Genomic DNA, 25626 nt, shown 5'->3' with positions numbered 1-25626 from the left:
GCTCCGAGAAGCAGAAACCAAACCAACAGAAAAACCCAGCCAGAAAAGAGCGGAAAATTAAAAGGTTACCCCCAAAAAAAATGGTTTTGGTTTTTTGTTTGTTTTTTTTTTTCGTTTCGTTTTTGTTTTTTTTGTTGTTTTCGTTGGTTTTTTTTGTGTTTTTTTTTTTTTAAATAGGCTAAAAGCTGAACATTGGAAATTCAGGAGAGGACACCGAACCCTTTCGCTCGGGGAGACGTGTGCTGGGTTCCCGTCGGGCTGCGAAATCCCGTCTCTTTTCTGGGTGCTGACTCTTCTCTCATTCCGTGTTTTCACTTCTCTTGGCGTGGATGGTTTTGTTTCTGACTCGCTCCGTGTCACCAGTTCCTGTCTGTCTCTCTTAAACGCAGGCAAAGTATTCCTTCAGGGGAGCAAAGAGATGGCGGATCACCGGCACGCTCCAGGATCTGCCGAGCAGTCTCTGCCGGGCCAGGCGGCTCATGTTGGACACGTCTGTGTAATGCACTGGGAAGCCGAAGACCCTGTGGGGACACAGGGAGGGGATGGGGAGTGGGGTCAGAGGGGTGCTGACCCCAAGGGATGCGACGCTACCGGCCCACCCCTGGCACACGCGCAGCCCCGTGGTGAGCCCTCAGCTGCCCGTGGTACCTCTCCATCTCCGTGCACCACAGGATGTCCTCCTTCTCGTTCATGAAGACGGGGAAATGCTGGTCCTTGCCCTGCTTGATGGAGTTGGAGCGAGTGGTGATAGTTCGCACTTTGCTGAACTGCAAGAGGCACAGGCTCGTCATGCCGGGGGGGGATGGGATGGAGCCCCCCTGGCGCGCTGGCTGGGCAGGCAGGGTGGTCACAGGCAGGGTGACTCCCGTCCCGGGGTACCGGTGCTGTCGCCGTGTCCCTTCTCCACCCTGACGGGACCCCTCCCCAAAAGGTGTGGGACCGCACCAGGGACGACCGCTGGACCCCACCGCCCCCCTCAACCACACCATCCCCGCTCCCGCCGGCTGCATCCCACCTGCCGGGGCTGACCTTTGCTATCCTGCCGTGCTCCAGGCACTCCTGCAGCTCCAGCTTATCGTTGACTGTGGACGCGAGTGGCCTGGGGAAGAGAGACAGGGTGGGCACCACATCCCCATGTCCTCATGCCAGCACCTGCGTGGGCACAGGGCAGCTCTCCACCTGGGGTTTGTGGGGGGCCAAGGCTGTTTTGGGGGGGCTGCGGCAGGCAATGGTGAGAAGCAGCTGATCCCCGTGGGAGCCTGCCCGTGGCCACCTGCTGTGTGCCACCATGACCCTCGTCTGGGAGGGACAACGGAGGGCAGCTCCATGCCACTCCACCAGCATGAAGGAGCAAGGATAGGACTGGCCTCTGTGGGGGCCACTGCTCTGGGCTTTAGGGGTGTGCTGTCACCCAGTGCCACTTTGTGAGCCCCCCACTCTTGCCCAGCACTGACTGGGGTCAGGGGACCCCCAGAGCCACATCCAGGCCAGGGGAGGACCCAGGCGACTGGCCCTTTCCGCAGCCCCTGGCAGCACCCTCCCTCCTGGTGCCGGACCAGGGGCTGCCGGCCGCCCCAGCCCCACCAGCGGACAGGGTGACAGGCAGGCAGCCGCCACAGGCTGGCTGCAGTGGTGCGGCTCCGGGGCACTCTCACCAACCTGTTCATCCCGGGAAGGTTCCCCCAGAAGTACCGTGCCCTGTGTGCTGCAGACACTTCTTTGGCATCAATCATGACGGGGTTGGACTACAAGAAGGGCGAGAGGTGAGAAGTCAGCGGGGCTTGGCAGCTTGCCCTGGGGGCAGGACCCTCAGGGTCCCCGGGGCTGGGTTCCAGAGGGTGGCGACCCCCCAGCACTCACCTCCAGGAAGCGTGAGATGTCCCTCTTGTCGCTCACCCCCATGGCCACCACGTTCTCAAAGAGCCAGAAGAAGGGCCGGTCGTCGCCCTCCTTGGGCCGGGCTTCGTGGAGCAGGCGGTAAAACTCGAAGAAAAGCCGCCCAGTGCCCTCTGGGCAAGAGAGGAGAGAGGGGCCGGTGTCAGTGGCGGGGGGCTGGTGGTGGGAGTCAGCCCCAGCCCAGCAGGGAGACACCTACCATAGAGCCCCTTCCTGGCCGGGTTGACGATGGAGAGGTCATTGCAGGGGCTCCCCCCGATCACCAGGTCGAAGGGGCCCCACTCCTGTATCTGCAAGAGGGAGAGCCCCCGGTGAGCTGGGCACTGCCTGGGGAGGACGCTGCTGCCTGCTTGGGGGACGGTGTGCCTGGCGGGGGGGACACCTGGACACATGATGGGGTTGGATGGTGGCCGAGCTCCCCGGCAGGATGGTGAGGCCGTGCCGGTGAAGCCCAGCACATGGGGAGATAAAGGACAAGGGACCGGTCCCGTCTTGGGGAGACAGGAGCGCTTTGGGGAGACACAGGGAGGGAGGAGCTGTGGGGGGACCGGCAGGCAGGACGTACGTGTTTCTGGGTGACATTTCGGACGTCCCCGACGTACATAATCTTGCCCTGGTGCCTCACCATGCCCACGGTGATGGAGTCCTCACACACCTCGGAGGCGATGTAGCGGTCCACCTGGATGCCCAGGTCCTTCAGCACCAGCAGGCCTGCGGGGAGCGGGGCTGGGGTGGGTGGCATGATGACAACGGCCCCCCCCTCCCCATCCCACCCCGGCAGCACCACCGTCCCCATGCCATCCCTCTGCTCTGTCCCCCACCAGTGTGGACCCCCCAGGGCCCAGGGCAGAGGAGACGGTGCAGACTGCCCACGGGAATACCCCGCTGGGGGTCCCACAGGCGGCACAGGTCTGTCCACCCACCGCTGACACACCGATGGGTGTGGGACCCCCCCACCCCGAGGCCAGACAGTTGTGGGGTGCAGGCAGGCTGCTCACCCCACTCCCTTCTACCCCCCATACCGGTCCCAAACACACCCCAGGGAGGGTCCCTGTGGGGGCCAGGCCAGGGGACCCCCACCCACCTGTGGCGATGCCGTCAAAGAGCGAGAGCACCCGGATGGGCTTCCTCTTCTCGGCTGGCACTGGTGGGTACACCTTCGGTGGGTCCTGAAAGCCATGGGTGGGGGTCAGGTGGGGAGGGGGAACATGGGAGGCATCAGGGAGCCCGTCTGGGGCTGGGGGGTCCTTCCGCAGGGGCACTCACAAACTCCTGGTCGTGGTTGTTGGCGAAGAACATCTGGAGGCGCGAGGGCCAGTCCTCCCGCCGCCGCAGCAGCCCGTAGACGCCCTTATGGCCGCACATGTAGCAGTTCCAGGGATCCTCCTTGATGGCTGCCTGGGCTGCCCCCGGGCCCACCAGCAGGTCCACGCACTCCACGCAGAAGCACCTGGGAGAGCCGGGAGCCGTTGTCAGTGGTGGGGCTTGGTCCAGTGCTCCCCGGCAGCATCCCCACTATGGGATGCTGGGGTGTGAGTGCAGGCAGCAGTGGGGGGACAGCGTCCCCGGCACGGCCACGTTGTCTCAGCCAGCTGCGCTGCCCCAGCGGGACTAAGGCCAGGCTGCAGCCACGTCCCTTGAAGGCCAGTGGCAGGGAGGCACACCGGGACCTGCCGCACTGCCCCAACCTCCGCCAGCCCCATGCAAAGACCTGCAGGTGGTACTTGTGGCATCACTGAAACCTCCCAGCCCCACACCAGGACTGGCATCACCAAAACCTCCCCAGCCCCACGTCAGGACTGGGGCATCACCAAAGCCCCACACCAGGACTGTGGTGCCATCAAAACCTCCCAGTCCCTTGCCAGGACTGGGGCACCACCAAAACCTCCCCAGCCCTATACCGAGACTGGGGCATCACCAAAATGTCCCAGTCCTAAACCAGGACTGGGATCACCAAATTCCCATGCCAGGACTGGGGCACCACCAAAACATCCCCTGCTCCACATCAGACTGTAGAATCACCAAAACCTCCACAGTCCCATACTGAGACTATGGCATCACCAAAACTTCCCAGCCCCATGCTGGGACGGGGATATTGCCACAACATCCCCCAGCCCCACACCAGGACCAGGGCATCACCAAAACCTCCCCAGCCTCATGCCAGGACTGAGGCACCACCAAAACCTCCCAGTCCCATACTGAGACTGGCATCACCAAAATGTCCCAGTCCTAAACCAGGACTGGCATCACCAAAACCCCACGGCAGGACTGTGGCATTCCCCAAACCTCTCTAGCCCCATGCCAGGACTGCAGCATCACTGAAACCTCCCAGCCCCACACCAGGACCATGGCATCACCGAAACCTCCCCAGCTCCGTGTTGAGATGGCAGCCCCTGACCTGCAGCAGTTGTTGTTGCCGCACATGAGCACCTCGCGGCCACCGCAGCATATGGTGCAGTAGGACTGGTAGCCATCATCGTCGTACTGGTATGCGCACTCCAAGAAGCAGTTCTGGGGGAGAGCCAAGGTGTGAGTGCGGTGCAGCATAGCCCGAGCCCTGTGCCAGGATGTTGCTGCGAGGGCACCAGGGCAGCTCCTGGCAGAGTGGCCTGGCAGGTAGACCTCCGGGACAGGGAGTTTGGGGGGACCCGGCTGTGCCCGTTTGCCTGGCGCTGGGGCTGCCTGTGCCACGCCGTACCTTGCAGTTTTGGCACATTCCTCCGATAAATAGAGGGTGCTCCAAGGTCACGTTGAGGCTCCCGCAGGAGATGCAGATGTCTGGGGACAGGAGGGGAGATGTTAGCCCCAGTCTCTGCCACCCCCTGGCACCCCCAATCAGGGCAAGCCCAGCACACAGGGAGCAGCCTGACCCCAAGCCACGTCTTGCTGCCACCCCCAGCAAACGCTCACCCCCGTGTCTGGGTCACACCAGCTTCACCCCCCTGAGCCAAGGAGCGGCAGAGCCCAACCCCAAACTGCTGGTGCCACTGGGACAGCCACTGCGGTATGTTGGGGACCAATCCTGGGGACAGTGTAGCAGGGCTCCCACCGCCTCCCATTCCCCATCCTGCCCCCCAACAGCCCCCCCCCACCAGACCTGCCTCGCTCCATGCCCAGGCTCAGCCCTTTCTGTGCTGGTGACCCCAGCCCTGTGCAGCGTCCCAAAGGTCCCCACCACCATCCAGGGTAGTCCACCGTCACGGCTGTTGCTGTCCCTGCTGCCAGCCAGGCTGAGGGATGGGACAAGCCTGTCCTCTGGCCCTCCCTGCCCCTCTCAGCCCCCTCTGCCTCCCAGCTCTACAGCCAGAATTGGTGCCTGGCTGGGGAGGGACCCTCCACCCTGTCCCTGTCCCCAGGGGAGCAGGATGTGTCCCAGCCCTGGAGCCGGGGACTACCCCACACTCACCTTCGATGTTCCTGCATTTCTGCCGGACCTCGTAAACGAGCCGCTCTGGGGAGGGAGAGAGGTATCAGGGCACTGGCCCAGCCCCAGCCAGGTCCCCTCCACACAGCCCTCACAGGGGGTCAAGGCAGGGGACCTGTGGGAGGGAAGGTCCCCGATGGAGAGGGGGACCTGGCCCAGAGCAGCTTTTGCCCCACAGCTCCCCCCCAGGGTGCGCATAGCCGTCCTGGCACCAGGACAAAGACCTGGCAGGGTCACAGCTGAGAAAAACCCGTGGAGGGTGGGTGGGTGCGGGGGCATCCTTGACCCCCGGGCAGTACCTCGAGTGCGTTCGTCAATGATCTCCTTGACCTTGGGCTTCTCTGTTGTGCTTTTCCTGGGTTTTTTGGCGGGCGGGGGCGGTGCGTAGGCAGCTGCTTCTGGCTCTACCCACATCTCCGTGTAAACTTCTTTGTAGGGGTTTCGCTCCTCTGCAAGGGGCGCGTGGGGTTCCGTCAGTGAGGTCCCCATGGCCCTGCACGCCCGCAGGAGGACCTGCCTGCCCCATGGCGCTTCCTCTGCCCAAGCCCACACCACCCCGGTGACGCCGGAGTCAATGGCCGAGGGTCCTGGGGGACACTCGCGAAGGCCACTCAGCCTCCCCCCACTCACCTTCGGGGGGCTCCAGGCCCTTGGGGCCAGAGGGCTGGAAGCCGCCCAGGGCCCACTCGATCATCTGCTTGTTCTGGATCTCCACCACCTTGGAGGTGTCAGTCTCGTCGTTTTCGGGGCATGCCGGGAAGATCTTCCCTGCTCTGCTGCTCGCCACCTGCCAGGGGAGCCACAGGCCCAGCCATCACCCACCCACCACGCTGCTGAGGGGGTCCCCATCCTCAGACCCCTGCCCCAGCTGCTCCAGATGCTGCCCACTTTGCCCAGCCAGGCAGCCCCCAGCCCCAAAGGGACCTACACAGTCAGACTCCCCCACATTGCACCACAGGAAACCCCCAACACCTCCCAGCACTGCCAAGAGACCCCCAGAAAGCCAGGACCTCCCCAGTATCACCCCACAAGGACTTCAGCAACTCCCCAGAGACCCCAAACTCCCCTATAGCTTCCCCAGCAGACCTCCAGACACCCTTGGCTGGGACAAGAGATTCCTAGACACCCCCAAGATGTCATGGAGTCCCCTGGATCCCCCACCCTCTTAAGAGACACCCTGCGCTCCCCAGGATGCTGCTGGGTGCAGGAGGTGAAGCAGGGCCAGATCCTGGTGGGGCAGGGGGGCAGCTGCCTGCTCCCACACACCCTGTCCAGGGCTGGCAGGACAGACCCACTTGGGCACCCATGTCCCCCCAGCCTCCCGGTGCTGGGGCCGGTGCCACCCCACAGCCGGTGCTGGCCTGCAGCCACCAGTGCTCACCTGCAGCACCTCGTAGATGGCTTTGCGGTACATGGGCTGCTTGTTGTAGGTGGCCTGGTGGAAGGCGCTGGCGAAGGAGCTGAGCGGCAAGAGCTTCTCTACGCAGACCTGGGGGACGGGATGCAGCCATGAGCCCGGGGGGGACACACCTGGGGACAGAGGGGGCTGCCGGACCCCCACCTCATGGGTGCCACTTACCACCGAGAACTTGCCGTCCCCGAACCACATCACCCAGCGGGTGCCCTCGGCTGCCCGGCTCCGGCCCGTCATCCACCAGGAGACGATGCGCCCGGGCCACCAGGAGAAGCCGCGCAGTTTGCCCCACACCAGCTCGCCAATACCGAAGCCCCGGCCATCCTGTGCCGCGAGGAGACGGGAGGAAGGTCAGAGGCTGGTGGAGAAGGGGTGCCCGCGTCCCTGGGGGGCAGCAGCCCCACAAACCCCTCCATGCCCAGCCGGCCCTGCCCTCACCTCATACTCGGGCTCGTCATCGGCCGACTTGGAGGTGTTCTTGTCGACGGCATCGGCCACCACTGGCTCAGGCGTGGTGGCCACGTTGGGCGAGGCAGGGTCGGTGGGCTGCTGTGAGGCGGGGGGGCTGGCCTCCTCCTCCTTCTGGGGCTCTGCCCGCGGCGTCTCCTCCACCACGTTCATCACGGCGATCACCTTTGCCTTCTTCTCCGCCTGGGGAGGGGACACACACCGGTCAGGGCAGAGCTGTGGGGCATTGCTCACCCGGTGCCCCAACATGTGGGCAGGGGCAGGCAGGGGTGGGCAGGGTGCCTTGGGCCAGCCCACCTGGGTGGGGGGCGAGCTCGGCAGTGCCACCCAGACCCTGGTATGGGCCTGGAAGCCCCCCAAAAGCCTCTCTGGGCAGCCGTGGACCCCTCAACCTGCATGGCCCTGCTGCCCCCAGCCACCACCCCCCTGCCCCGTCCCCACAGGCTTGGGGTGCTCCCCTTAGTTCCCGTGCCTCAGTTTCCCTCTGCGGTCAGGAGGGGACAGCTTGGGGAGCGTTGGCAAAGTTGCCGGGAGGGGCTCTGGGGGAAAAAGGTGGCAGCTGCCCCCCGCCAAGGGGCTGCCCCTGCTCTGCCCCCCCTCGGTGGACTGTCCCTGCTGCCAGCCTGGCTCCCCCAGGGGTACATCCCCCCAGGACACGGCCCTCGCCCCTCCAGCGATGCCAGCGGACCGATGGCACTGGTGCTGGAGCCCTGCGCACTGTCCCAACCCCATCCCGGCCTGGGGGCTGGCCTGGCCCCCCCTGCCCAGCCTTGCTGCCACGCCAGGTCCCCTGTTCTGGCCTGCCCTCGACCCCTTCCCCTCCCCGAGGGCACAGCCCCCCAGGGCTTGTCCATGTCCCCTCGCCCCCGGCTCCTCTCTGCCCTGGAGCCCTCCTGGGACCTCCTGACCCCCCCCCCCCCAGCACCTGCCCCGGGGGTGCAGCTCCATTCCCGGAGCACACACCCCCCGCCCAGCACCCTCCACCTCCGTCCCGGGGCACGGCACCGGGTCACCCGCTGCACCCATCCCGGGACACCCAGCACCCCCTGGACCCGTGTCACCCTTCTCCGGGTCGCCCAGTACCCCCCACCTCGGACCACCCCCTCCCCCGCCGGTCCCGCGGGCCTCCCCTGCCCGGGCACCCGCTGTCCCCGGGCCGAGCGTGCTGAACTGCGCTGGCCGGGTCGGGCCGGGCCGGGCCGGGCCACTAAGCCCAGCGGTGCAGGGAAGCGCCGGACTCAGCCAAGCCGAGCCGAGCCGAGCCGTCCTCCCCGCGGTGGCCACCTACCCATGCGGGCTGGGCGCCGCGGCGGGCCGGACCGAGCCGAGCCGAGCCGAACTGAGCCGAGCCAAGCCGGGCCGGACTGAGCCGAGCCGAGCCGAGTCGAGCCGAGCCGAGCCGAGCCGGACCGAGCCGAGCCGGACTGTGCCGAGCCGGACTGAGCCGAGCCGAGCCGAGCCGGTCCGGTCCGGTCCGGGCCGCGGGGGCAGGGCCGGCGGTTCTTTGTCTGGGATCCCCGGGTCACATGGTGCCTCCCGGCCCGGCTGGTTGGCTGCGGCGGGGAGGGGCCGCGCGGCGCCGAGGGGACAGCCCGGCTCGGCCCCCCCCGCCCGCGCCTCGGCCCGGCTCGGCCCCGCTCGGCGACTCACTCGGGTCGGCTCGGCCCCGCTCGGCTCTCTCACCGTGGCCCGCTCCCGCTCGGCTCCGCTCCCGTGGCTCCCCGAGGTCCGGTCCCGTGCAGTCCCGGGCTCGGCTCCCCGGCCACCCCGGCACCTTCCCCCGCTCCCCAGGCCCGGACCCGCGGTCGGGCGGCAGCAGCGGGCTGCGCTGGGGCCGGGGGTCGTGGCTCCACGCTCACCCGGCCGGGCCCGCTCGGTACTCACCGGCCCGGCGGCAGCGATCCCGTCCGGGCTGGGCTGGGGCGGCCTTCCCCGCCGCGGGGCCGCTCCGCGCCGCCTTTTGTCCGGGGGCCGCGGCCCCCCCCCCCCGGCCCCTTTGTGCTGCAGAGCGGCGGGATGGGGCGGGGGGGGGGGGGGGGCGGCGGCGCCCCGGGGGGCCTCGCCCCAGCACGGCAGGAATCCGCCCGGGGGGCTCCGGCCCTGCCGGCCCCCCCCACCCTACCCCCGCCGGCCCAGTTCGCCCCAGTGGCAGACCAGTTGGGGACTGGCTGGCTGCTACGCGCTGGCACCGGCCCGGCTGCACCAGTTCAGCCCGGTACGGATGCTGGTCTGGGACCCCGACGCCCAGTTCACCCACTGGCACAGACCGATGCGGCACTGGTCTGGGACCACATCACCCAGTTCAGCCCAGACACACACGGCAGTGGTCCGGGAACCCACCACCCTGTTCACCCATTGGCATACACCGACAGGGCACTGGTCTGGGACCCCATCACCCAGTTCAGCCCAGACACACACAGCACTGGTCCGGGAACCCACCACCCTGTTCACCCATTGGCACAGACCAACGCGGCACTGGTCTGGGACTGTCACCCAGTTCACCCATTGGCACGCACCGACACAGCACTGGTCTAGCAACACATCACCCAGTTCACCCACTGGCACACACCAACGTGGCACTGATCTGGGAACCCATCACCCAGTTCACCCACTGGCACACACTGACACGGCACTGGTCTGGGACCCCATCACCCAGTTCAGGCCAGACACATGGCACTGGTCTGGGACTCCATCACCCAGTTCAGCCCAGACACACACAGCACTGGTCTGGGACTCCATCAACCAGTTCATCCATTGGCACACACCGATGCGGCTCTGGTCTGGGACCACATCACCCAGTTCAGGCCAGACACACACGGCAGTGGTCTGGGACCCCACCACCCTGTTCATCCATTGGCACACACCGACACGGCACTGGTCTGGGACCCCATCACCCAGTTCAGCCCAGACACACACAGCACTGGTCCGGGAACCCACCACCCTGTTCACCCATTGGCACAGACCAACACGGCACTGGTCTGGGACTGTCACCCAGTTCACCCATTGGCACGCACCGACACAGCACTGGTCTAGCAACACATCACCCAGTTCACCCACTGGCACACACTGACACGGCACTGGTCTGGGACCCCATCACCCAGTTCAGGCCAGACACATGGCACTGGTCTGGGACTCCATCACCCAGATCAGCCCAGACACACACAGCACTGGTCTGGCACCATGTCACCCAGTTCAGCCCACCCACACACACCGACACTAGTACTGGCCTGGTCTGGACTCAGCTGTCCCAGTTCAGGCCAGCCTGCAGCCCTAGTGGCACCCCGAGTCTGGGGCCATGGCAGACCGACACCAGGACGGCGGGCTCACCAGGACAGGCTGCCCCTGCCAGCGGCTGCCGAGGCATTTGGGGGGACAGGTACTGTCCTCATCACCCCGGCCCCGCAGAGGAGCTGCAGCCGTGTGAAGAGCTGGACACCCCAAAATACATCCCCTACTGGCTGCCTGCCCCACGGCACATTCCCCAACAGTGGGAGGTGCCACACACGTCCCTGAAGAGCCAGATGTCCCAACACGAGAGCTGATGCACCCCAAAGCAGGTTCCCCCGACTCCGGACCCCCCAAGGCACAGCCCTGAGCACTCAGACACCACCCCAGCAGCTAGATGCCCTATGAGATGTCCCCAGTGGTGGGCAGGACAAAGGCCAGGCAGGTGGCACAGCCGGCTGTGGCCACAGGGGCTTTGCTGGTGTCACGAGGACGAGGCGGCAGCACCATGGGCTCCACCATCTCCCCTCTCCTTCCCCATCGCTGGCGGCAGGCAGGGTCAGCGCCCCATGGGACCCGCGGGTGGGAGGCCGGGCACCGAGCTGCTCGGGGGCTTGGGCAGGGTGCTGCGGGGTACTGGCTCGAGCCCTTCTGCAGCACCCAGGCTGCAGGGCGCAGGACCAAGCTGCGGGGTGCCAGCGTAGCCCTCCAGGCATGGTGGAGTGTTTTAGGGAGGGAGTTTTTCACCGATGCCAAGCAGAGCAAGGAGCCCAGGTGGGAGCCGCAGTCGCAGCCCCGGGCTGCATGGTGGGACATGCTTGGGGTGTCCGGCACCCCAGGACAGACCCTGCCAGCACCCCGGCAGGCACTGCTGCCCCCGCTGCCCTCCCTGCCAGCCCTGGGGCAGGGGGTGGTCCCCGAGGGTCCCCGGGCAGGCAGTGTCCTGCAGAGCGGTGGCTCCTGAGCTCCGGGACCCTTTTGTGTTGCAGAGTAGAGAGACAAAGGGGTGGATGGCTGTCACCCCCAGGTGTGGGGCTGCCCCCCAGGTGAGAGGGCTGTGGGGCTGGGAGGGGGGATGGAGGCAGACCCCTCCTGCCCTGCAAACACCCCATCCTGCCCAAGGGGTGCCGGGGCCGACGGGACGGTACCTTGGCCAAACCGCCTCGCCCAAGGCAGCCCCCTGGGGACCCCAAACACCAGGAGGTGAGCAGCACCAGCCCCTCGGCATCACAGTGGGATGTCGCAGCCCAGGGGCACCCTGTCCCCTCCACCACCTCTCGGCCGTGCCAGAGCAACAAAGCTGCTTTGGGGACCTGGAATAAAATGAACTGGACACGAATCACCCCTGGCCAGAGGAGATTCCCGCTGGGGGGGGTGCTTCTGCTTTGTCCTCGGGAAGAGGCAAGAGTCGGGCAAGAGGCAGGAAATCTCCCATCCATCAGTCGTTAAAACAGAGATAAGCTGCATCTCCAGGGGATGGGCACATCCAGACAATCAACCCAACCACCGGCTCTCCTGCCCTCAGGCCACAGGCAGCTCTGCCCAGCCCCATGCCCCGTTCCTGTTCCTGCCATACCTCCAGCCCCATCCCCTGCCCCATCCCCATCCTCATCCCCACCCCACCTCCATCCCCTGCTCCATCCTCATCCCCACCCCCATCTCCATCCCTATTCCCTGTCCTTGCCTCTGCTCCATCCTCGTCCCCACCCCCACCCTCATCTCCATCCCCATTCCCTGTCCTTGCCCCATCCCCATCTTCATCTTCATCCCATCCCCATCTCCATCCCTTGTCCCTGCCCCATCCCATCCCGGTCCTCATCTCCATCTCCATCCTCATCTCCATTTCCATCTCCTGTCCCTGCCCCATCCCCATCCACTGTCCTTGCCTCATCCCCATCCCATTCCCATCTCTATCTTCATCCCATCTCCATCCTCTGCCCCTGCCCCATCCCCAGCCCTGCCCCATGGCTGGCACAGGGTTAGGGGTGCACAGCTGACACCAGGGCCCAGCTGAGGGTGTCCCAGCAGGGATGGGCAAGGGCCAGCGCCCGGACCTGTATGTTACTCCTCTGGCTGCAGCCCTGGGGCTGGCGAGTGGCAGTGATGGCCCTCAGAGGCTGGGGTGGGGGTGAGGAAGAGGAGGGAAGGCTGGAGGGGGCCAGGCCGCCCCTGTCCCCGCTGCAGCAGGGCTGGTGAACCCAGCCAAGCTGCTGGGACCTTGCCAGGCAGCCTCTGCCCCCCACCAAACAGCACTGGCGTGCTGGTGCATGGGCGGTGGGTGTCCCTGCTGTGGGGGGCACAGGTCTGTGCTTGCCACATGGTGGGGGAAGCCCCGGCACCATCTGGGGATGAGGAGCAGCCATGCCTGGTCGATGGGATGCCACCAGCCTGCTACACTTGCTAAAAATACACCCCAGAGGTGACTGATTACAGGTTTGGGGACCTCCGCAGAGGAAATAGCCGGTGCTGAAGGGCTCCAGTTTGGCGAGACAAGGCAGGGCTGGCGCTGGCGCCAGGCAGGTTTGCCAGGCATGGGGGGCTGTGCTGTGGGGGTCCCTTCCTGGGAAGGGGTTCTGTCCCCCAGCCCTCTGGGTCCTCAGCACCCCCAAAGGAGCAAACCCCTTTGGGGCACGGCAAGTATGGGGGCACGGCCAGCACCGTGTCCGGCATGGGAAGCTCACCGGAGCAGGGGGCAAGGTCAAGGATCACCCCTGCGATGGAGCCACATGGGCTGTGGGTGGCATGTCCCGTCCCCTGTCCCTGGGGACCTCATTGCTGACACCACCAGCAAGTGACAATTGGTGCTGGGTGTGCAGCTCGCAGGCGGTTGTCAGCCGAGATCGGGGGCAAAAGGCTGATCCAGCCTGAAAACGTTTCAGGCTTTCTCCCCGTAATGAAAAGAAAACACTTATTCTTATTAGAAAAATAAGAGAATTAAACGCGGCTAAATTCAGCATTGTTTGAGAATAAGAGACTCCTCAAAAGAAGTATTTTGATTTTTTTAGCATTTTTTCCCAATTATTTTTGGCTGACGAGCGATTCTGGCTGACCTGAATCTGCATTTGTTTTGGCGAGTGAACCGTGTGTTGGAAAACTGTTACTCGGCGGCTGCAACCACCAACCTCCCCGGCTGTGCTGAGCTGTGGTTTGCCCCGCGTGCTTGGCACTACACAGCATGGCCGGCAGCTGCCTGCACTGGCCAGCACGCAACGCGGGCAGGAGTGGGGGGTTGCGAGGCCGGGCACCGCCGGGGCAGCCACCGCCAGCCCACGGCCAGAGCCCGTGGTGCAGGGCTCTGTCCGTGGCACTGCCAGCAGCAGCTGCAGTGCTGCTGGTGGCCAGAGCGCGGCTGCGCCGCTCTGTGGCTGCAAGCAAACGCCTGCATGGCTGGTGCCCCCCATGCCGGGCAGGGGAAGCAAACCATGACGATGACCACACGTTTGGCAAATGCCCCTCCAGGCATGCAGCCCACCTGCGCCTGGGGGTGCCCACCCCGGACAGGACGCCCCCCAGGACACCCGCCGGCTCCACCAGCCCACCCTGTGCCTGGCTAAACCTCTGCCCGCAGGCAGCAGCCGCATGCAGACCCTGGGTGCAGTCGTGATCCCCCCCCCCCCCCCCCCCCCCCCGATCCCTGGCTGCCAGCCCCTCCCGGCGCGGTGGGACCCCCTGTGCCCATGCTGACCACTCTGGGAGGAGCTGATCTGCGAAATCCACTGGCACAGCCACTCCGGCCGTGCTAGCCGTGCCCTGTGCCTTACGGGGATGGCCTGGCTGTGCCAACCAATGCCCTGTGGGATGCTCTGGCCGTGCCAGCCTCCCCCTGCCCCTGTGTGGTGCCAGCATGACAGCGCTCGGCAGTGCGGGGCTATAAATAGTGCCGGGGGAGCGGCGGTGGCGCGAGGGGACCTTTTGCCAGGGATACTCGCTGGCATCGGGGGACGACGCAGAGAACAGGGCGAGGCGGGAGCGGTGGGGATGTCGGTGGGGACGGGACCACTGGGGCGCCCGCAGAGCCCCTGCCCCACAGGACCCCCCCTGAGCGGCTGTCGGCACCACGGCCTGCCCGCAGCCCTGCGCCTGCGCCGCGGCCAGGGCTCCCGCCGCCCCCCCAGCCTCCCGCCGCTGCCCTCGGCTTGGCGGATTTCGGCTGCGTCACGGCGCGCGCTGGTTCCCTGGGAAACCGACAGGAACGGCACATCCCGGCACATCCCTCGGCACATGCCACGGAAGGGCCCCACGCTGCCCGCGCTGGCAGGCTCCCTGCACTGGTAGCTGCGCACACTAGGCCCCTGGCCCCTGGCTTATGGTGGTCCCTGGCTTATGGTGGCCCCCGGTGGGGGGCACAGGCACAAGAAGTGAAGCTGCCCACCACAGTGCAAATACTGGGTGCAGGCAGGGCAGCGGCACTGCCGCAGCGGTCCCATGGGGAGTGCCCACTCCACTGCCAGCCCCACGGCATGGCACGGCACAAGCCAGGGTGCCCTGCAGGGGGGGGGCCTGCCCACCTACACCCCCACCCCGTGCTGACCACCCCTCATGCAGCCGGTCACCCTGCCACTGCTGGTGACCAGCGGAGTGCTCTACGCGTGCCATTTTGCCGGAGCTCTGCCTGCTGTCATTAGCGATGCTGCAATTCGCTGTGGGAGCCTTGGAGACAGCTAGACACCGTGGGGCTTGGGGTGCTCGAACCAGGCAGCACCGCGCAGCCCGCCCTGTCCTGGCACCACCGCCACGCTGTGGTGTGTCCCCCTCCCTGCTCACTCCAGCGGCGTCCAGCTCCTTACCTCCCTCTTCCAACGGGCCAGCCACTCATCCCGCTTCCTCTTGCTGATGTAGTAGGGGTCTCCAGCCTGGAAGGTGTGCCGCTGCATGGGCCGCTGCCGCAGGCTCGACTCCCAGCCCAGCCCGCCGCGCAGCCGCCCGCGGGAGCCCTGCCGCCGGAGGAAGAGAGAGGAGGCTGAAGGCCATGGCTCCAGTGCTGCCGTGGGCACCAGAAACGGCCACATGGCAGGAGCCGTGGCCCAGGACAGGCAGGGTTCTTGGGGGCAGAGGGGAGGATGGGGGACAGAGCAGAGCTGTTCGGGGGGGGCTGGAGGTGGGCACCCCACTTGCACATGCTGGGACTGGCTGGGGGAGACGGGCACGGGGGACACTGCCTGCGTGGGTGCACACACGTGTGCACATGCATACATGCTCTGGCCCACATCTGCACCAGGACTGGGCACCACGCCGTGGCTGGCTGCACCTCGGCGGATGCCGTCGGCACCGTCCCGGGCATGGATCTGCCCCAGGCTGACATGCTCTGCCTGGGCACCTGGGGGAGGCATGGGGTCAGCCTTGGCAAGCGCTGTCCCATGGGCTGGATGGAGGGGGGTTCACTGGCCTGGCCACAGCTCGGTGCTGTCTGGTCCCCAGCACAGAAGCAAGTGCTGCCCGGTATCCGGCTGTGTCGGGGTGCAGGGTCTTTTTATTTTCGACCCCCATCCTGCTGGGGACCCCCCCCCCCCTTGCAGCTCCCCCATGGCTGCTGGCACCAAGGGACCGGAGGGTGCCGGTTCCCATGGGCATGGGGAGCACCGTGCTGGCTGGTGGGCTGCAGGGCCGTACCCGTCTCCTGCGGGTGCCTCGGTGCAGCCCCCAGCAGCGACCTAGCCCCGGGACATACTTGCCTCCATTTTCAGGGTGTCGAAGTTGTTTTCTTCCTTCTCTTCCTTGCCTGCACACAGAAGAGAGAGGAGCCATCAGCTGGGGGCATCCGCTCAGTGCTATGGGGCAGGGTGCCCGGGCCCCCACAGGGGAGAAGGGAGCCCACCTGGGACCCCCGAGCCCAGCTGGGGGCCGGCTTTGGGCCGAGGAAGGGCACCCATTGCTGCCGTGTGAGGCCTGGGCCGTGCTCCCCGGGGGACGCCGGCTGCCGGGATGTGAGCTGGCTGCTTCCGCGCCCCCTCCCCGCACCCTGGCTGGGGGGGTCTGGGGGAGCAGCCCCCGCTGGGGCCAGAGCAGGCAGGGGAAGCGCACGGAGCCCCGCTGGCTTCCTGTGCTATCGGCACATCTCGCACGCTGCAGGTATGCGCCGAGCCGCTGCCAGGAAAGTGGATAAAAATAACACCGACCGTTTCTGGGGTTGCAAACCTCTGCAAACCCTGAGCTGCTGGGGGCGGGGGCAAAGTAGGGGCAGCCGGGCCCGAGCGTGGTGTGTGCCGGCGGGCACGTGCGGGGGCACCCACCCACCCGTGCCTCGTCATGGGCACCGCTGGGGCCGGTGAGTCCCTGTGCCAGGAAGGGGACCTCTGTCCTGGGCGCGGGCATCCCTCCGCGCTTTGCCCTGGCTACTGGGCGCTGGCTGGCCCGGCACAGACCTGGGCTGCAGGGGAGGGGCTCGGCTGGGACTCCCGGTGCCCTCTTGCCAGCTGAACATGCGCCCTGTTTTGCTGCAATGTCCCCCAGGTCCTGGGGCTGTGCCGCAGCCACGGCCCCCCTGGATGCCCACCCAGCCCCACATGACACCCAGACAGTCCCTTGCAGCCAGCACGTGGGGACCAGACCCCTCCATGGCAGCCAGCCCCCACCCCAGAAGCAGTGAGGCCCGAGCAGGGGAGCGGCCAAGAGCCCTGCTCTGAGTGCCGGCAGACAGCGCGGGACATTGGGGACACGAGCTTTCTGGCTCCATACTGAGGGTAGGAGTGCGTGCATGCCCTGGGAGTGCCTGGGCAACCTGTCCTCCCAGCCCTGCCCACAGGCACCAGGATCTCACTTGGGGAAACTGAGGCACAGGAGAGGGGACCTGGCCTGTTCTGAGATGCTCATCCCCTCTGTCACTGGGTCCAGCAACCCAGGCACTGGGACTGGCCAAACTGGAGGCACCGAACAAACTGGGGACAAGCAGCCGGTGTCCCCCCACCCCTCTGTTGCCCTACTTGCTGCATGGCTGGGTGGTGCAGAGCCCAGCACCAGGCCACAACCGGTGCCAGGGCTGCCGCAGCGCCTTCCTGCGACAGGCCGCAGTGGCCCCGCTATCTGACACATGCCTGGCACGGATGCGGCTCGGCAAAGACCCCGGCCTCAGCCCCTGCCCGTCCCAGCACCCCACAGCAGTGCTGTACCCCACGCTCTCTGTCAGCTCGCTGCACCAACGGGCCAGGATGCAGTTACCGACTGACGGCAGGATCCTGCCTGAGACCTTCCCCCACTGGGGATTTTGGCAGGGATGGGGTTTGGGTGGACAGCGAAGGGGTGCAGAGCTGATGGAGTGGCTGGTAAGTTGTGCTTGGGCAGCACTGGAAGAGCAGGTAGCGGGCCCCATGCCGGGTCAGAGGGGCAGTGTGAGGTGAAAAGCCAGCGTGGGAGGAGGAGGAGGAAGCAGTGAGGGAGGCAGGAGCGCTGGATGAGGGGGTGAAGGATGCCCAGGAGAGCCCTCTGGCCAGCTGGGCATGAGGCAGGAGGAGCTGAAGGACCAAGGAGTGGAGGAGGATCTGGCAGGAGCCAAGCCTGTCGCTGGAAGGTGACAATGCCGCTGCTAACCTTAGCGCAGACATGGCTGAAGTGCTGGAAATGGCGTCTAGGGAAGGGAGTGAGCTCCCGGTGGCTCTCATGGCTCCCCCAGACAGTCTCTGCGTACCACCAGGTACCACTTCGACACTGTCACCCAGGCACTCACCCCGAGGCCGGTGGAGGAGCCTTGGAGCAGCGCTGGACACTGGCTGTGTTTGCAGGAAAGCGCCAGAGAAGAAGGGAGGGCAGGGAAGAGCCTCTGGATGATCAGAAAGTGCCTGCCTGGCAGGAATACAGGCAGCTGCCGCTCTCCCCGCGCGGTGAGAAGAGCAGGAGGATGAGCACCATGCACAGAGGCCCCGTGGGCAGGTCACGCTGCGGGAGGATGGGCTCTGCAACGCCATGGGCAAAGGGCTGAACACCAGCCTGATGCTGGAGGGTGAAGCCTGACCTGCTCATGGCACCCACATTCATGGTACCCATGTTCACACACCGTGCTCAAGGCACCGTGCTCGTGTTCGCGCCGGTGCCTGCTGCTGCCGGCCTCTGAATGCAGAGCTCTGCTGTGCATGGGAGCTGGTAGCAGGGCACCCCCAGGGCTGTCTTCTCCCCACTCCACACCGGTCCCGCTGTCAGGGCGTGCTGCGCTGACCCACCCTGGCTCAGCCCATCTGGTCCAGCTCGCCACGGCCAGCCTGGTGCTGGGGCTGCACCATGACCCACGTCTGACCACAGCATGCTCAGCCCAGCAAGCTCTCCCGACCATTTGTACCGTGCTGCCAGCTATGGCTTCTCTGCTCCCTCAGCTGCCTGCTCTGTGCCTCGTGACTGCAGCAGCATCTGCATTGCTTGTCTCCATCCCCAGCCCTGCCTCATCCATCTCCATCCAAGCCCTGCCTCATCTGTCTCCATCCCAGCCCTGCCTCTCCCAGCTTCAACCCAGCTTTGCCTCTCCCTGCTCCATCCCACCCTTTCCTTGCTTGTCTCCATCCCTGGGCCAGCATGGCCTGCAGTAGGTCTCTGTGCTCATCTGGGTCAAGAAGCCCCCGAGAGCCAGAGCCTGACCCCCAACTCATTCTCACCCCGTTTCTGCTCTGCAATGCCCCACGGTGCCAGTGCTGTGACACCCCAGCTCCGTGCCCCCTCTGCTGCAAGCTGTCTGTGCCCCGCTGTGGGGAGAGCACAGCCCCCCACCATCGTTGGTCCAAGCTGCCCCATCCTACCGCCCGGCACCTCCTGGCCAAGAGGGACAGTGGCAGCGGGGCCACAGGCCGGTGTGTGCCCGGGGGGGCAGCTGGGGCCAGTGTTGGGCTCCCCCACGGCCCGTGCCAGAGCCAGGCATCCCTCTCCAGCTGCAGAGAGCGGAGCTGCTCCTGCCTGTGAGCAGCCGCAGGCAGGGAAGGTGCCGGGGAGGTGGGGGAAAGCCTGTCCCCAGTGAGCAGCAGCTCTGCCGCGGCCAGGAGCCAGCAACAGACACCGCGCAGCCCCGAGGAGCCTGGTCCCCGCGGGGGCCCTGGCAGGCAGCACACCAGTGTGCTGTGCCCACTGCACCATGGCACCTCGACTCTGCCCAGGAGCAGGGGCACAGCTGGGCAGCACATGGGGCTGGCACAAGCCGGGGACCGGGTGCTCCATGTCCACAATGCTGAGGTCTGCAGGGGAGCCGTGGGTCTAGCAGCAGGCAGGGGAGGGCAGGGCTGGGAGCCCTCCCCAAGCTGCACACACAGACCTTTACCCACGCTCATGGACACAACGCACTCACGGACCAGTGGGGTATGGGCCCCACTGGGGTCCCCCCATCCAGCCCCCTGCCCCAGCCGGGCAACCCGGAGCCGCTGCCCAGGACCACGACCAGAGTTTCCAGGGACAGAGACCCCCCACACCGCCCTGGGCAGCCTGTGCCAGTGTCACCCTCACACTGAGAAGTGTGTCCCGGGGGGCCAGAAGGACCCTCCCAGGGTCCCGTTTGTGCCTGTTGCCTTTAGTCATGATACTGGGCACCACTGGAAGAGCCTGGCTCCATCCTCTCGGCACCCTCCCTGCAGGCATTTATAGACATGGATTCATTCCTCCTGAGCCTGCTCTGCTTCAGGCTGAGCAGTCCCACTCCCCTCAGCCTTTCCCCATAGCAGAGATGCTCCAGTCCTTCAGCATCGTGGTGGCCCCTCACTGGACCCTCTCCAGTCTGTCCATGTCCCTCCTGTACTGGGGAGCCCAGCACTGGACCCAGGACTCCCAGGGTGGCCTCCTCAACCAGTAGGCAACACTCCTAACGCAGCCCAGGACGCCATTTGCCTTCATTGCACGAGGACCCACTGCGGCCTCCCGCTCAGCTTGGTGTCCACTGGGACCCCCAGGGCCTTCTCTGCTGAGCTGCTCTCCAGCCTGGTCAGTCCCCAGCACATGCTGCTGCCTGGTGCTGATCCTCAGCGCAGCGCTGAGCCCGCTGCCTCGCACGCTCTGCGCAATGCCCAGAGCAGCACTGGCACCACAGCCGGCACCTCTTCGGCACCATGTCAGCGTGGCCCCAGGACTGCACCATGCACGCGTCTACTGCTCTGCCCCCGGCACATGCAGGGCTGCCATGCGAAGTGGCACAAGCACCGGCGGCGACAGGCACGCTCTGGGGCAGGCTCGCATGCAGGCAGGGGCATGCCTGCTCCACGGGGCACCTGCACTGGCCGCGCTGGCAGGACGAGGACCAACCTCCCCTCCTGCCTGCCCTGGTCCTGCTGGCAGGAGTGGAGCCCGGCAGAAAGGGCGGCGCAATGGGATGAGCGTGCGAGGGCAGCCCCCCGCTCTGATCTGCTGCCCCCACCCCAAATCCCGCCTGGTACGGAGGGGCTCAGCCCTTCCTCCTCCTCCTCCGGCAGCATTCCCCAGCCTGGGAGCCACCGCAGCACAGACCCCTCATGGGGACGGCATGCCGGGCAGGGCGGTGGGGGCCGGGGGTCCCCGGAGAGGCGCAGCGGGCGCCGGTGGGACTGCGGGCAGAGCTGCAGCCCCATAGCGGGGAGCCCTCAACGCTAAGGTCTTACTTTTCTCTGTGGCCTCCAGGAGTTTCCTCCTCCCGCGTTTCTTCTGGGGGTCGGAAGGGGCCAGCTCACCCTCATCGGCCGGGGCGTCCAGGCCCTCCTTGGGGGTGCAGCGGCCGTTCTCCAGCGCCCGGCCCGTCTCGCCGTCCGGCAGGCTCTCCGTCTCGTCCTCCTCGGGGCGCCCGCCCTTAGGGCTCGTGTTGCCCTCCTCCGCGCCCTTCCACTGGGCACCGTCCCCCTCCACGTCCCCGTTGGGCAGCGGCTCGGCGGGGCTGGCCTCTGGGCAGGGCGGGGGGCACTTGGGGACGGCCGCGATGTCTTTGGGGGTGTCACTGCTTTCCACCTGCCGAGAAGGAGAGGGAAAGGAGCTGCGATGGGTGCTGGTGGGGGGCATGGCCCCGCTCGCGCCCCCAGCCAGCACCCCACCATGGCACCACTGGCCACCACTACCGGACCCCACGGCAGGAGCCCCTGCACCACCTCAGGGTGGCCGGCTCCATCCAGTTCCCATCCTCGTCCCCCTGCCCTGACCCTACTTCCCCGCAGTAGACCACTGCAGCGCAAAGGGTATCTCCAGGACCACAGCCCATACCCCCAGAGTCACGGCTCCATGACCCAGTGATAACCTGGGGACAAATGTGCATTATGCCAAAAAACCCCAAGTTTCACCTCCTGCACCTCAGGCGTGCCACCCTGCCACTGCCTGCAGGGTGCCCCAGGGTGAGACGGGGCTACAATGGTACCCTCAGGCCCAGGACATGTGGCCATGGAACCCTCAGGACATGGACATGCTGCCATGACACCATGAGGACCACTACACAATGCCATAGCACCCACAGAACCAGGATATATAGAAGTGACATCATCAGGAACAGGACACACTGCTGTGTCACCCTCAGGATGAGGACATGTTGCCATGGCACTGTCAGGACCAAGACACACTGCCATGGGACAAAAGGACCAGTACGTGCTGCCACAACATCCTCAGGACCAGGACATGCTGCAGTGACACCATCAGGACAAGGACACATGGCCATGACATATTCAGGACCAGAATGCAATGCCACAGCACGCTTAGGACAAAGACATGGCAGTGACATCGTCAGTACCAGGACACACTGCCATGACACCACCAGGACAATGACATACTGCCGTGACACACTCAGGACCAGGACGCACTGCCATGGCACCTTCAGGTCCAGGATACAAAGCCATGACACCCTCAGGACTAGCACAAGTGGTCATCACACCTTCAGGACCAGGACATGCTGTCATGAAACCCTCAGGACCAGGACATGGTTGCCATGGTACCCCCAGGACTGCTGCCATGGCACCCTCAGGAGCAGCTCACATTGCAATGACACCCTCAGGTCCAGGACATGCTGCATGGACACCCTCAGGACTAGGACATGGTGCCACGGAACGCTTAGGATCAGGAAAAACTGCCATAGCACCCTCAGGACCCGGACACCGTGCCATGGCATCCTCATGATGAGGACACACAGCCATGGCACCTTCAGGACAAAGACACACTGCCATGACACCCCCAAAACCAGGACATAGGGCCATGGCCTCCTCAGGACAAGGACACACCACTGTGTCACCCTGAGGACCAGGATATTCCACCATGGCACCCGCAGGACCAGGACAAAACGTCATGGCAACTTCAGGACCACAACACTCTACCATGGCAATCTTAGGACAAGGACACACTTCCATAGTACCCTCAGGAGCAGGTCATGTTACAGTAACACCATCAAGACCATGACACAATGACATGGCATCCTGAGGACCTGGACAGAGGGACATGACACCCACAGAAGCAGGACAGAAGTAGGCAACACCATGAGGACCTGGATAAACTGTCATGGCAACTTCAGGACCAGAACATGCTGCCATGACACCCTAAGGAATAGGACACACTACCATGACATCCTCTGGACCAGGACACAAAGCCGTGACACCCTTAGGAAACAGAAGACACATCCATGGCATCCTTAGGACCAAGACACAAGGATGTGATACCAAGAGGACCTAGACACAATGCTGGGGCACCTTCAGGACCAGGACAAACTGCCAGAACACCCTGAGGACCAAGACAAAACGGAGGTGACACCATGAGAACCAGGATGTAGAGCCATGACACTCACAGGACTAGAATAGAAGGCCATGGCACTCTCAGGACGAGAACACAATGCACGGCAGCTTCAGGTCCAGGAGAAGTGGTCAAGACACCCTCAGGACCAAGACACACCTCCATGGCACACTCAGGACCAGGACTCGCTGCCATGACACCCTGAGGAGCAGGTCATACTGCAGTGAATGCTCTCAGAGCCAGGATACAACACCACGGCACCCTCAGGACCAAGACACAAGGACATAACATGATGAGGACCTGCCATGACACCCTCAGAACCTGGACAAACGGCCATGAAACCTTCAGGACCAGGACATACCGCCACAATGCTCTTAGGACCAGGACACAATGCCACGTCACCCTCAGGACCAAGAAAAATGGAGGTGACACCATGAGGACCTGGATACAATGCTATGGCCCCCTGAGGACCAAGACACAGGGAAATGACACCATGAGGACCTGGATACACTGCCATGACACCTTCAGGACCCGGATGAATGACCATGAAACCCTGTGGACCAGGACACATCACCATGAAGCCCTCAGGACCAGGACACAACGCCACAACACCTACAGCAGCACGACACACGGCCATACACCCTCAGGACAGGAACATGGTGCCGCAGTACCCTCAGGACAAGGACACGCTGGGATGTCACCCAGTTGCCCCAGTCCCCATGTTGGTGAGGACACCCCCAGTGCAGAGCGGACACGGGAGCTGCCCGTCTTGCCTGGCTCACTTGTGCTGCAACGCTGTGGTGCAGGGCCGGCATTGGGACCCCCTCCCTCCTGCCCGTCCCCATCGGCAGCGGGAACACTGACCAGCTGGTGTGTGCACGCGTGCGCGCTTGTGCAAGACAGGTGGACTCAGGGCCCGCAACGGCCGTGCACGTGTGTGTGACAGGCAGAGCCAGCCACTGCGGCATGCGCTTGTGACAGGAAGGGACATGGTGCGTGACAACCCTGTGTGTGCGTGTACATGGCGGCAGGGACAGCCCATGACGGGTGCTCGTGGGTGGTTGTACACGTGCGTGTGTGCACAACAGGCAGAGCCGGACCACGACCTGTGCGTGTGTGCATACAGGTGACAGGTGGAGCCAGGCCCTGTGACAACCCCATATGCAGACGCGTGTGCAAACGTGACACAGGCAAACACGGCCCATGGCGAGTGTGAGAGTGGGAAAGAGTGTGACAGGCACAGCCGGAGCCCATGACACACATGTGCGTGTGTCAGATGGGCAACGCCAACACTCGCAGGCGGGTGTGCGTATGTGACAGGCAGTGCCGACGTGTGCGACAGGCGGGTGCACGTGTGTGACAGGCGGTGCTGGTGCCCGCAGGAAACGTGCAGCCGGCCCTGGCTCGCGAGTGCAGCGACAGAGCGGCGAGCGTGCGTGAGCGTGAGACACGGGGGAGGACCGTCTGCGCCGGCACTCACCGGCACGCCGGGCCTGTGCGCGTGCCCGCGTGACAGACGGCGCCGACGTGAGCGCAGGAGACGGTGGTGGTGCCGAGCATGCAAGCAAGGCCGCTTGGCTGGGGATGGCATCGCTGCTCCCTCGCCATGGCGCCAGCCCGGGGCAGCCGCACGGCACGGCATGGCGTGGCACAGCACGGGCTGGCGGCCGCAGGAGCGGGAGCGGGAGCAGAGTCAGAGCGAGAGGAGCAGCCCGGCCCGGCGGTTTCCGTGGCGAAGGAGAGTGAAAGTGCTGCTGCGTCACTGCAACAGCCGGGTGTGCGGCGCAGCCGCGGCAGGGTGGGCTCTGCCTCTGCCGCCTGCCTGGGCCCCCGTCGGCCCCGCTGCCGCTGTGCCGGGGAGCGCTCGGTTCCCCTCCCAGCTGTGCTCCCAGGGGGCACAGGCTCACGCCATGCTGGTGCATGGGGGACCCCATCCCTGGGGCTAGGCCCTCGCCAGCACGGCCCAGCGGAGCTGTATTGGCATCGGCACCATTCCTCCCTGGAGACCCCGTATGCTGCCCATGGCCATGGGGTGCCTCACCCCTGCTCCCCCAGCACCGGTGGCCGAACACCCTAAGGACAGACACCTGCCGCCGTTGCCTCCCAGTGCCGCCGGGGCCAGGAGCTGAGGCGGCGGCACCCAGCCCCGCTTCCTGTGCCCCGTGCTTGCCTCCGCAAGCTTGTACATCCCTGAGCCCCATGCTCACCTCCATGAGCTTGTGCATCCTGTGTCCCATCCTCACTTCCACAAGCTTGCACACCCCTGAGCCCTGCGCTCGCCTCCCTGTCCCCGTTCCCACGCCGACCCACAGCAAGGGCTCTGCAAGAAGCCGGGAGCGCTGGGGGCTTTGCAGGATCCCAAGGATCTGCATCCTAGGGATTGGGGACAGGCCCCGGGTTTGCTCCCAGCCCAGCGGTGCCCAACCCTGCCTGCCACCCCGCCGGGGCTGGAGCACGGCCCCCCCGTCTCTGTGGCAGCAATGCCAGGAAACGCGGCCACGCTGCGGAGGCAGGCAGCCCACCAGCACCTTTCCTGCACTGCTGCTCACCCCCACCTCTGCCTCAGCCCTCCCAG

The 25626-nt window shown here is 65.5% G+C and overlaps 1 protein-coding gene across 2 annotated transcripts in view; it reads right to left on the bottom strand.

The window, feature by feature from the left end:
• Window positions 1–371: 371 nt before the first annotated feature.
• DNMT3A (DNA methyltransferase 3 alpha) overlaps window positions 372–25626 on the bottom strand; it is a 44134-nt gene continuing 18879 nt past the window's right edge. The window contains exons 4-23 of one of the 2 annotated variants that reach the window (XM_049818379.1): window positions 20960–21299; window positions 16100–16146; window positions 15215–15361; window positions 7173–7385; window positions 6900–7058; window positions 6702–6809; window positions 5951–6107; window positions 5620–5769; window positions 5303–5347; window positions 4595–4674; window positions 4295–4407; window positions 3163–3346; window positions 2981–3065; window positions 2462–2607; window positions 2096–2186; window positions 1861–2009; window positions 1660–1745; window positions 1030–1099; window positions 649–767; window positions 372–521 (exon numbers count right to left, since the gene is read on the bottom strand). In XM_049818379.1, coding sequence (XP_049674336.1) covers window positions 380–521; window positions 649–767; window positions 1030–1099; window positions 1660–1745; window positions 1861–2009; window positions 2096–2186; window positions 2462–2607; window positions 2981–3065; window positions 3163–3346; window positions 4295–4407; window positions 4595–4674; window positions 5303–5347; window positions 5620–5769; window positions 5951–6107; window positions 6702–6809; window positions 6900–7058; window positions 7173–7385; window positions 15215–15361; window positions 16100–16146; window positions 20960–21299 — 2631 coding nt within the window. In that variant the 3' untranslated portion in view covers window positions 372–379. The remainder of the gene's footprint in view (window positions 522–648; window positions 768–1029; window positions 1100–1659; window positions 1746–1860; window positions 2010–2095; window positions 2187–2461; window positions 2608–2980; window positions 3066–3162; window positions 3347–4294; window positions 4408–4594; window positions 4675–5302; window positions 5348–5619; window positions 5770–5950; window positions 6108–6701; window positions 6810–6899; window positions 7059–7172; window positions 7386–15214; window positions 15362–16099; window positions 16147–20959; window positions 21300–25626) is intronic. The other variant, XM_049818380.1, reaches the window with a different exon arrangement.

The sequence above is a fragment of the Accipiter gentilis genome, chromosome 16 (genome assembly GCF_929443795.1).
Source record: "Accipiter gentilis chromosome 16, bAccGen1.1, whole genome shotgun sequence".
NCBI lineage: Eukaryota > Metazoa > Chordata > Aves > Accipitriformes > Accipitridae > Astur > Astur gentilis.
This window is presented reverse-complemented; position numbering and strand designations above follow the sequence as displayed.